The following is a 12,585-nucleotide window of genomic DNA, read 5'->3' on the forward strand; positions in this document are numbered from 1 at the left end:
ATCAGCCTCATTTACAGAGCCATATACATGGATACCCTTCCTTGTACCAGAAACGCAGTCCCTTTTATCCATTCATCAAAACTTTCTTTTAAATAAAAGAGAACTGCATGCAAATCTCCATCCATAATCCACTAGTAATAAAGAGCTTGAATTTTGGGGAAAATTAACAGTATAAACACTAATTAATATAGACAACCTTAGGATTATGATTAGGTTCAGGAACAGTTACTACTCTTGAACCAGAGGGGATAACTTAACTCACCCCCATCACTGAACCACAACTTATGAACTCACTTTCATGGTCTTTTTCATCTCATGTTCTTGTTATTTATTATTATTAGTCTTTTTTAAAGCTTTCTTTTTGAATCTGCATAGTTTGTGGTCTTTTACACATTAACTAACAATAACTTCATTTAAGATCTTGTGTTTTTCGATGCAGTAACAATCAGGAGCAGAAATCCTAATAACTTGCTCCCTCCTTAATCCACATGAACAGAATAATTGTGGCAGGACTTCATTCTGCTCATTGGATGAAATCAATTTAATTGTCAGGAAGAGGATTCAAGTGAACCTCGCAAAGCAGACAATGCATTTGCAAATGTAATTGACAGGTAGCCTGACCAGCATTAAATGTACTCACCTCTGTAGTAGAAAGAACAGTATCCTCATCGAGGCTAAGAACGGCATGTGTATGGATAGCATCATATGGAAGAAAACGGCTGCTCATAACCTGTACAGGGTCCAGAGAAACAAAACATAACCAACTGTGTATCGGAAAGGAGGGAAATGCAAGACAAAATGTCGCTTTTTCCACCACGCCATCAGACTGATTAATTCACACTGATACAATTGTATTTCTATGCTATATTGACTGTCCTATTTTACATACTACTTATTACAAATTACTATAAATTGCACATTGCACATTTAGTTAGAGACGTAATGTAAAGATTTTTATTTATGTGAAGGATGTAAGAAATAGTTAATTCAATTCACTTCTAAAAAGGACTTTTAACTCTTCCTATATGATGTGCATTTGATAATGTCACCGCTGAAACAATCAGCGCTATATGACACCAATAGTCCCAACTTAAACATAGCTGAGTGTTCTTCCTATGCACAAGCTTATATCCTGCAGAAAGACATTGTAAGTCATTGTCAAAATATTCTAAGCATGAGATACCATGTAGCATGCACAATACGCTGGAGGAACTCAGCAGGTCGGGCAGCATCCGTGGAAATGAACAGTCAACGTTTTGGGCCGGAACCTTCGTCAGAACTGAAGAGGGAAGGGGCAAAGGCCCTATAAAGAAGGTGGGTGGTGGGTGGGAAGGAGAAGGCTGGTAGGTGCCAGGTGAAAAACCAGTAAGGGGAAAGATCAAGGGGTGGGGGAGGGGAAGCAGGGAGGGAACAGGCAGGAAAGGTGAAGGAGGAATAGGGAAAAGATACCATGCAAAATCATTTGATTTAGTTACAAAACGTTAACATTTACAGTGTTAACAAAGGCATAGAATTTCCTAAGGATTTGACATTTACATTGCAAGACACAATTTCCTCCATTTTTCCTCTTAATTTTGTTCCAGGGACTTTAAAGCACTGGCCTTGAAAATGGATGTGGCAGTAACTGGTGCTAGGTTGCTTTTGATACAGGTAGTGCTTCTTAAACAAAGGTTTTTTGTTAAAAAAAATGCTTAGAATAAAAAATTAACCTTTAATCCAAAGATGTCAGTTAGTAGGTAATTGGTCACACGAGTGTAACTGGGTGACGTGAGTTCATGGACCGATGGGCCTGCTACTGTGGAGTATCTCGAAATAAGAATGGAGCACGGTATCAAGCCTTTCTGATCCAACGTGCCCACACTGATCAATTACTCTCTTATGACCAATTAACCTTCCTATCCGTACGTCGTTGTAACGTGAGAAAAACTGGAGCACCTGTAGGAAACCCACGCAGTTACGGGGCAAACATACAGCGGCGGAATTGAACTTGGATTGCCGGCTCTATAATGGCGTTACACTAACCACTGTGATACTGTCCTGCCCCGAGGCTTTCAACACTGGCTGGGAAGCATTGTGTACTTTCTCATCTGGTAGAACTCAAACGCCGTGCCTCAAGAAGCAGAACAGCTCAGGAGTGGTCCAAGTCAGACCTACAAATATCAAATGTAAAGAGGCAAGATCCTTAACAGTGTTGATGTGCTGAGAGATCCTGGGGTCCGAGTTGAGAGCTCCCCGATAGTGCCAACACAGGTTGATAGGGTGGTTAAAAAGACATATGGCATGCTTGGCTTTATTAGTCAAGGCATTGTGTTCAAAAGTCAGGAAATTATGTTCTGGCTTTATAAAATTCTCGCTAGGCTGCATCTGAAGTATTTCGTACAGATCTTGTTGCCTAATATACAAAGGATGTTCAGCCTTTGGAGAGGGTGCAGAAGAGTTTTACCAGGATAGTCATAGTCATACTTTATTGATCCCGGGGGAAATTGGTTTTCGTTACAGTTGCACCATAAATAATAAATAGTAATAGAACCTAAATAGTTAAATAGTAATATGTAAATTATGCCAGTAAATTATGAAATAAGTCCAGGACCAGCCTATTGTCTCAGGGTGTCTGACCCCACAAGGGAGGAGTTGTAAAGTTTGATGGCCACAGGCAGGAATGACTTCCTATGACGCTCTGTGCTGCATCTCGGTGGAATGAGTCTCTGGCTGAATGAACTCCTGTGCCCAACCAGTACATTATGTAGTGGATGGGAGACATTGTCCAAGATGGCATGCAACTTGGACAGCATCCTCTTTTCAGACACCACCGTGAGAGAGTCCAGTTCCATCCCCACAACATCACTGGCCTTACGGATGAGTTTGTTGATTCTGTTGGTGTCTGCTACCTTCAGTCTGCTGCCCCAGCACACAACAGCAAACATGATAGCACTGGATTAGAGGGCATGTGCTATAATGAGAGGGTGGACAAATGTGGATTGCTTTCTTTAGAGCAGCAGAGGCTGAAGGGAAATCTGATAGACGTTTATAAGATTATGAAAGGCATAGACAGAGTAGACAGAACCTTTTTCCCAGGGTTGAAATGTCTAATACCACAGAGCATGTACTTAAGGTGAGAGGGGGCAATTTTAAAGAAGATGTGAGGGGCAAGTTTTTTAAAATATATAAACACAGAGTCCTGGGTGCCTGGAATGTGCTGTCTGGGGTAGTGGTAAAGGCAGGTACATTAGCCAATTTTAAGAGACATTTAGCTAGGCACATGAATGTGAGGGACTGACATGGACATTGTGTAGGCAGAAGGAATAAGTTTAGTTGGCCACTTGATTACTAAATTAATTGGTTTGGCACAAGACTGCAGGCTGAAGGGCCTGTTTCTGTACTGAACTGTTCAATGTTCAATTAATAAAGCTCTTGTGTAAGCTACAATACTCATGTTTCCTAAGATATAATTGTTGGCATAGAAAAGAATCTGCAATAAATATGGCCTTGTCTTTTCTGCTCTCACTGAAAAAAACAAAATTTTAAATTAATAGAATATTACAAACTGAGCTTTGAGCATTATAAGTACCAGATCCATGAAGTATTCCTCTTCTGTTCATTCAAGACCTCTTGAAAAAAAAGCACTTATTCATGTAAAATTAAGTGCCAGGGCATGTAAACAAATACACACTTTTGCAGGACTTTTAAGCATGAGCAACCAACCTTATCAAATTCATTCAGTTATGTCCTCAGAACACTGTTCTATGTTCTATCATATGACAAATTTTATATGATACTTAAAGAATCAATGTCTCCCCTATTGTACAAGATGTCATATAGTCTGGAGGAACATCTTATCTTGTGGAAAAGATGAGCTGGAATTGGAAGGTCACCGCTGACACTCCAGCAAGAATAAAGCTAAAAATACCCTAAACTCCTGATCTTAATCCACGTTGCACACTGGCAAGCCTGCCAGTTATCTTCATAAATACAAGCCCATCGAGCCATCATGTTTCTCTCCTTTCAGACAATCAAGAGCTTGAAGAGTGAAAAGAATAAGCTGATGTAATTTAACACAATGAACCTCCAGCTCAGCTAATATTCTCTGTTGCTGGCAATGCGAACATCGACTGATCATCCCTAATTTCATCTCATCTGAGGCAGCAGTTGGGAATTAGTGCGTCTGGAGCACAAACAGGTAAGGATGGCCAATTTCTTCGCGTGAAACACTGACTGAACCAGATGGGTTTTTACAATGATCTCAGTTTCATGCTTACATTTGCTCCTGGGACTTCACATCTCATGAATCTGATTTGAGATTTTCTGAGGAAGTGATGAAGAAGGTTGACTAGGGCAGGACAGTGGGTGGTGTCTACATGAAGCAAATGAAAAGATGGAGAAGTTCAGCAGATCAGGCAGCATCGCAGATGGAAATGGGACAATTAATGCTTTGGGGTGAGACTCTTCATTTGCCTACGTGGACTTTAGCAAGGCTTGAATGGTAGTCTGAAAAGACCATAAGACAAAGGAGCAGAAGTAGGCCATTCGGCCCATTGAGTCTGCTCTGCCATTTTATCATGAGCTGATCCATTTTATCCTATTTAGTCCCACTGCCCCGCCTTCTCACCATAACCTTTGATGCCCTGGCTACTCAGATACCTAACAATCTCTGCCTTAAATACACCCAATGACTTGGCCTCCACTGCTGCCCATGGCAACAAATTCCATAGATTCACCACCCTCTGACTAAAAAAATTTCTTCGCATTTCTGTTCTGAAAGGGTGCCCTTCAATCCTGAAGTCATGCCCTCTCGTACTAGACTCCCCCATCATGGGAAACGACTTTGCCACATCCACTCTGTCCATGCCTTTTAACATTCAAAATGTTTCTATGAGGTCTCCCCTCATTCTTCTAAACTCCAAGGAATACAGTCCAAGAGCGGACAAACGTTCCTCATATGTTAACGCTCCTGGAATCATTCTAGTGAATCTTCTCCGTACCCTCTCCAACGTCAGCACATCCTTTCTTAAATAAGGAGACCAAAACTGCCCACAGTACTCCAAGTGAGGTCTCACCGGCGCCTTACACAGCCTCAACATCACATCCCTGCTGCTATACTCTATTCCTCTAGAAATGAATGCCAACATTGTTAGATCATAAAGGATTCAGGGTGAACTAGCAAATTGGCTTAGTAGATGGTGGTGGTAGCAGAGAGTTGTCACTTAGATTCGAAGCCTGTGATCATTGCTGTGCCACAGGGATTGTCACATATTAACAATTGGATAAGTTTGGAGATGACAACAAAATTGGTGGTATAGTGGACAGTATCAGCTAAGATCACAACAGATCTGGGACAACTGAGGAAAATGACAGATGGATTGAACTCTGACAGGTGCAAGGTATTGCATGCTGGGTAATTAAATGGAGGCAAAATGTGCACAGTAAATGGTAGGACCATGGAGAGTACTGTACATCGAATATTGAACATAGAAATCTACAGCACATTACAGGCCCTTCGGCCCACAATATTGTGCCAACGACGTAATCTCCTCTAGAAACTGCCTAGAATTTCCTTACCACATAGCCCTCTATTTTTCTAAGCTCCATGTACCTATCTAAGAGTCTTTTAAAAGACCCTATTGTAGCCGTCTCTACCACCGTTGCTGGCAGTGCATTCCATGCACACACCACTCTGTGAAAAACTTACCTCTGACATTCCCCCCTGTACCTACTTCCAAGCATCTTATAACTATGCCCCTTGTGTTATCCATTTCAGCCCTGGGAAAAAGCCTCTGGCCATCCACATGATCATCTTATACACCTCTCATCGTCTGTCACTTCAAGAAGAAAAGGACAAGTTCACTCAACTTATTCTCATAAGGCATGCTCTCCAATCCATGCAACATTCTTGTAAATCTCCTCTGCACTCTTTCTATACTATCCACATCCTTCCTGTAGTGTGGTGACCAGAGCTGAACACAGTACTCCAAGTGGGGTCTAACTAAGGTCTTATATAACTGTAAAATTACCTCAAGGCCCTTGAACCCAATCCGATGGTTGACGAATGCCAACACACCATACACCTTCTTAACAACACTGTCGACCTGCGCAGCAGCTTTGAGTGTCCTAAAGACACGGACCCCAAGATCTCTCTGATCCTCCACACTGCCAAGAGCCTTACCATTAATACTATATTCTGTCTTCAAATTTGACCTACCAAAATGAACCACCTCACACTTATCTAGATTGAACTCCATCTGCCACTTCTCAGCTCAGTTTTGCATCCTATCAATGTCCCACTGTAACCTCTGACAGCCCTCCACACTATCCACAACAACCCCAACCTTTGTGTCATCAGCAAATTTACTAACTCATCCCTCCACTTCCTCATCCAGATCATTTATATATAAAAAAAAATCACAAAAAGGAGGAGTCCTAGAACAGATCCCTGCGGAACACCACTGTTCACCAACCTCCATGAAGAATATGAACCATCTACAACCACCCTTTGCCTTCATTGGGCAAGCCAATTCTGGACCCACAAAGCAAAGTCCCCTTGGATCACATGCCTCCTTACTTTCTCAATAAGCCTTGTATGGAGAACCTTATCAAATGCCTTACTGAAATCCATATAAACTACATCCATTGCTCTACCTTCAATGTGTTTTGTTACATCCTCAAATAATTAAATTCAGTTCATAAGGCATGGCCTGCCCTTGACAAAGTCATGTTGACTATCCCGAATCAGATTATGTCTCCCCAAATGCTCATAAATCCTGCCTTTCAGGATCTTCTCCAACTTAAGTAAGCCTCACTCTTGTAGAACAGAGACCCAATGGTACAGGCATATAATAAATGGAAAGTAGTGATACAACAGGGAAATGAAGATCTTGTTCGGCACATTTACTAACATCGATCTGGACAATCAGAGCAGAATTGGGGATGGCATGTTGCATTCCCAATTACCTTTGGTGATCTTCAACACAATAACCAAATACTTACTTAAAAGATTTATCACTTTAAAATGGTCCCCTCATCACAGACTGACAGGATTTTAAAAGTCAAAATGATTCTTACCATAACAACATTTCTATAATAGTTTCTTGGATTTCTTGCCACACTAGAGATTTCAGAACTGGTGCACTTTTTCCAACAGGAGTTTTTCCAACACTCTAAAATGCTCAGTAAATAGTCGCTGGACAGACTGAAGAGCCCAAAGAGGTGTACTTATTGCTAATATTTATCACAGCATGCAACAGTTGTACATTAGAACAGCTAAATGTACATCACCCCAACTTGGAAATGTATGTCATTTCTTCATCATCATGGTGTCTTACTCTTGAACTCCCTACCCAATGTCATTGTGAGAGAACATTCACCCAAAGGACTGCAGCAATTCAAGGCGGCAGCTCGTTACAATGAGGGGTGGGTAATAAAAGCTTTTAAGGTCTCTACAACCTATGTTCTCTTTTTTCATTGATTCCAACAGCCGCAAGAAAACGAATCTCAAGGTGGTAGGAATATGGTGACATGTACTTACTTTGATAATAAATTTACTTTGAACTTTTCCTCACTAGCAAATGCCTGAAAAATAAATAAGTCCAGGCTAGAAATTTGATTTTCTGTTTGAGGGTACAGAATTTGGAATGGCACAGTAGTATAGTGGTTATCGCAATTGCTTTTACAGTACCAGCGATCACCGATGGGGATTGATTCCTGCTACTGCCTATAAGAAGATGTAATCACCCTGTGACCATGTGAGTTTCCTCTCTCATTCCCAAGATGTACAAGTTGGGGTTAGTGAGTTGTGGCATTCTATGATGGCACGGAGAGTGTGGCAACACTTGCAGGCTGCCCCAGCACAATTCTCAGTTAGCTGGTCGCTGATACAAAATGGCGTGCTTCATTGTATGTTTTGATATACATGTAACAAATAAAGCTAATCTCATCAGAATCAAATATTTTTATAGCACCACTGTTTTTACCAATTCACTTGATATTGTATAGTTTAAGTGAGCCACAGGTTCGTCATCATCAGTTAAAGTCCTCAGCAAATGATGGCCGTTACACAAATTATAGAACAGTGATCCACTCCGAACAGGTGTCACAAAAAAGTTTTGTCAAAGTTTCTTCCGAAAAAAATCTTTAAATTTGCATTGAAGATTCTAACTTTTAAGAAAACAACTCAGTATTCTGACCTCCTGTGCCTAACTGAGCGTATGTTGATGGTCTTCAGCTGCCCTATCTGATCCACTTCCAGGTTTGGTGTGTTGTGCGTTCAGAGATGCTGTAATGCCTGTTATTTGATTTACTGTTGCCTTCCTGCTTGAACCAGTCTTGTCATTCTCCTATGACCTCTCTCATTATTAAGGCGTTTTTGCCCACAGAACTGCTTCTCACTGGATTTTTGTTTTTCGCATTATTCTTTAGCATTACTCTTTTCGTATAAACTTTTTAGACTTGTGCGTAAAAATCCCAGGAGATCAACAGTTTCTACGATACTCAAACCACCCTATCAGACACCAACAATCATTCCACGGTCAAAGCCACTTACATCACATTTCTTTCCCATTCTGCTGGTTGGGCTGAACAATAACTGAAGCACTTGATTGTCTCTGCATGTTTTTATCTACTAAATTGTTGCCACATAATTGCGGATTAAATATTTGCACTACTAGGCAGGTGTACCTAATAATATGGCCAATGAATGTATAATTTCTTCAAAGATTACCAATGGTGTTAATTTCTGTAAGCCCCTGTTCATTATTGTACATTCACTCTATATTACTGGTCAGTCAAGCTGCTGTATCATTAAGCCAAAGACACAAACTTCAATTTTGCAATCCATCACAGATACAAATAAATATCACCTCACTCTTTTTGAAAACATCAAGCCATACAAAACAGAAATTTAAAATATAAATTTAAAAAATACAAAATATGAATTTTAGTTACACTTGATAAATCTATTGCCATGATAACCAAGCTTAAATTGTTCAAAAGATTCTGAGGCTTGGATGAGTCTTTCTTCCCCATCAAAATCAAAATTACTGCCAAATTATACAATCTCCATCTTTATCAATTCAGAGTGCAATGTATATTGAAGATCAAATGTGTATGTGTGTACATGCGCGCATGCATCATGAAGACTGCAAGCAAACTTACTTTATTTTCTCCTTCGATTACCAGTACAGGTACTGTAGTTGAAGGCCAACGGTGCTTGGCTGGTAGGGGTTTGTCACAGTCCCATAAAACAATAACCTGAAAACAACCAAAAATAGTTAGTCATAGAATTTACACTGATGCTAATCTCATGGCAATTAAAATGCTGTTTCATAAATTAAAATATTACTACTTATTCCAAAATAATGTCATATACTTTAATCTTGGAATATTTCTGTTTTTCATACAATACAGATTTTGACAAGTTTTGTGATCCTAAACTAAATGACGTGTTTATTGGAAGTATCACTATTTCAAAAGAAGGAACTGAATAAAAACAAGAGAAATGTGTTTTCTAAGCCCGCAATTACAGCCAGAAATAAAAGTTTTTCAAGTTTACAGATGCAGTGAGATATGGAGGAACACAATTTTATTATAGCAATGTCTCTGACTTTATTAATGACTTACAAAACAGGAACTTATTTTATTCACTGAGCAGCCAAAGTACACTAAATAAAATCATGTAGGTTTTGATTGTTAATCTGTGTTCAGTTAGTAATTTCAGTTTCTGTCATTGTAGGAGCAATGTGATTGCCATCAGTTTGCAGGGGTGGAGGGAAGGGAGAGGTCTATATACATTCCAGTATCTGGTAGTTATAAGACTACTAGACAGAAGACCCACCTGGCCCATTGAGTCTGCTCCAGCATTCAATCTTGTCTAGTTCTTTTTCCCCAACCCTATTCGTCTGCATTCTCTTGGTAACCCTTAATCCCCTTACTTGTCAAGAACCAATAAACATCAGCCTTAAATATACCCAATGACCTGGCTTCCAAAGCTCACTGTGTCAATGAATTCTATAGATTCTCCTCTACCTTCTGGCTGAAGAAATTCCTCATCTCAGTTTGAAAGGGAATCTTGATCCAAGATTCTTCTACCAATGGAAACATCCTATCCACACCCAGTTGATCTAGGTTTTTCAGTGTTCAGTAGATTATCTTAACTATGCTTTGACTATGTTAAGACCATTAGACCATAAGATATAGGAGAAGAATTAGGCCATTTTGCCCAATTGAGTCTGCATTTCTTCATGGCTGATCTATTTTCCACTTAATCCCAATTTCTTGCCTTCTCCCTGTAACCCTTCATATCCTAATCAAGAAACTGCCAACTTCTGCCTTAAATAACCTCAATGACTTGGCTTCTACAACCACCAGTGGAAACAAATTTCACAGATTCACCACCTTCTGGCAGAAAAAATTACTCCTAATCTCCATTTATAAATGGAAGTCCCTCTATTCTGACTGAGGCTGTGCCCTCTAGTCTTAGACTCCCCCACCATAGGAAACATCCTCTCCACATTCATTCTATCAAGGCCTTTCAAGCATTCTATAGGTTTCAATGAGATTCCACCACCCCCACTTTCTTCTAAATTCCAGTTAAGGCAGAAAGAACAACTGCAGTCAAACTAAAGTTTGTCATTAAAACTGACATTGATAGTAGCCTAAGACAGGCTTTCCATCGGCTGCTACTATTTGTATGACTACAGCCTAACCACACACTACTTGCAGAGACATGAACCACAGCTCTCCACCTCTAATCTTGAATGACAATGTAAACTATGTATTTGCTAAATTGAATGGAGAAATGGACGGCTTACCTGGGCACAATATTGACTCTTAGTTACTGCCAGCAGGAGCTTTAATATTGGCTGTGACTGCGAAACCAGCGGAGTCACTGCATGGATAATGGCAGTAAAATTTGTTGAAGTCATTATACCTGAAACAAAAATCAAAGAAGCTATAAAAAACAGAAGCTAAAAACAACCAGAGGCTGATTATAACAACATTAAACCTTGGCTTTCCATATTAGGAAATCCAACACCACCACACTCCGAATTGCTGGAGTGGGGAAGTTTATATTCGCTCTGTAGCTTTTCTTTTCAACCCTTAGCTTGAAATCTTTTCTCCACTTTAAATTGTTGGTACTGTGATTTGATAATGATGTGGAAAGATCAACGTGGTATCTGATGTCTTGGGTGAATGCATCAAAATGGTTATATCTTACTGGATAAAGCAAGGTCAGAAAAGCCAGAGAGGCAAATAAGGGTTGTATGTAATACAGGGCAAGTGGAATTAAAAACTGTTGAAAGAAAACACTGCAACAGACGGAAAGAATATTAAACACAGGAATATACTATCGCTGATAAACATCCATTCCTTTTAGAGTCAGAGCATTACAGAACAGAAACAAGTCCTTTGGCCCATCTAGCCCGTGCAGAAGTATTATTCTACTTAGTCCCACCAACCTGCACTCACACCATAGCCCTTCATATCCATCCCATCTGTGTATTTATCCAAATTTCTCTTAAATGTTGCAATCAAACCCACATCCACTACTTCTGCTGGCAGCTCGTTCCACTCTCTTACCACCAGTGAAGTTCTCTCTTCGGTTCTCCTTAAATAATTCACCTTTCTTCTTTAATCTATGACCTCTAGTTCTAGTCTCACTCAACTTCAATGGAAAAATACTTGTATTTATTCTATCTGCCCCCTCACCCCGCCCATAGTTTGTATTTCTGGTCAGATTAGGTGAAGAAACACAAGTCACGCCACTGAGTATTCAAAGACTTGAGCTCTGATTTTACCACTCACAGGGCAACTCTTCTTCATTTCAAACTGCTGCATGATTTATGCTTACTAAAATATGCCAAACACTCAATAATTCTCAATAAATACAAATCTGATAGACGAAAGAGACTCATTCCAGAAATAATCTGAACATCAATCAACTTTGCATTCCTGTCATTACTGATGTGCGCCTGTAATGTTTGAATGCATTCATTGTACTTTCTTAAACCATATTTGTCTGTGGCTGTCCTAAAACATCAGAAGTGAGTAAAGACCAAAGATTGCTTCTTTGGTATTTCTTAATTCATAAAATACCTCTGCAACTACATCAATAGATTATCAATGAATTATAAGATTGCATCTAAGATACTTGCATACCCTTTTACTGCCTTGAATGGAAATAGTTTAACATCCAGGTTCCAGGTTATTCTGAGAAGTTAATTTATGACCAACAAAGTTTGTAACATACACTTGCTATTATTTTTATGCAAGTATTGAAATATACAAAGGATTAACAATGTACAGTATTTACTATCTGATCATGATGTACAAATTTAAATGACTACTTACCTAGATAAGAATAATAAAAAGGAAAATCTCCTAGATAGGTTGAATACTGTGGCTGACTGAATAATCCTCCTGGAGGTTTATTCCAAATTAAGCCATTGCGAGACATATGGTTAAAAATTCTGTCTTGAATTATCTGTTTAAAAAAAAATATTATTAGCAATACCAATGTCTCCCTACTGCAAAGGATGGATCTTCTGGTGATATATCCAAAAAATGAGTAACTGCTCTTTACTCAGTTCCCCATTC

The 12,585-nt window shown here is 39.5% G+C and overlaps 1 protein-coding gene and 1 long non-coding RNA gene across 3 annotated transcripts in view; one reads left to right on the top strand and one right to left on the bottom strand.

Moving 5' to 3' along the window:
• The window catches only part of LOC134355811 (uncharacterized), a 70,400-nt gene extending 62,376 nt beyond the window's left edge, over positions 1-8,024 (top strand). Inside the window, exons 3-4 of one of the 2 annotated variants that reach the window (XR_010020207.1) lie at positions 4,007-4,177; positions 7,667-8,024. This is a non-coding gene — a long non-coding RNA (uncharacterized LOC134355811). The remainder of the gene's footprint in view (positions 1-4,006; positions 4,178-7,666) is intronic. The other variant, XR_010020206.1, reaches the window with a different exon arrangement.
• Positions 1-12,585, bottom strand: part of LOC134355806 (exostosin-1-like) — a 139,116-nt gene that overhangs the window by 31,831 nt on the left and 94,700 nt on the right. Inside the window, exons 5-8 of the mRNA XM_063066245.1 lie at positions 12,340-12,472; positions 10,800-10,918; positions 9,145-9,240; positions 641-730 (exon numbers count right to left, since the gene is read on the bottom strand). Coding sequence (XP_062922315.1) covers positions 641-730; positions 9,145-9,240; positions 10,800-10,918; positions 12,340-12,472 — 438 coding nt within the window. The remainder of the gene's footprint in view (positions 1-640; positions 731-9,144; positions 9,241-10,799; positions 10,919-12,339; positions 12,473-12,585) is intronic.

The sequence above is a fragment of the Mobula hypostoma genome, chromosome 1 (genome assembly GCF_963921235.1).
Source record: "Mobula hypostoma chromosome 1, sMobHyp1.1, whole genome shotgun sequence".
Classification (NCBI taxonomy): Eukaryota; Metazoa; Chordata; class Chondrichthyes; order Myliobatiformes; family Myliobatidae; genus Mobula; species Mobula hypostoma.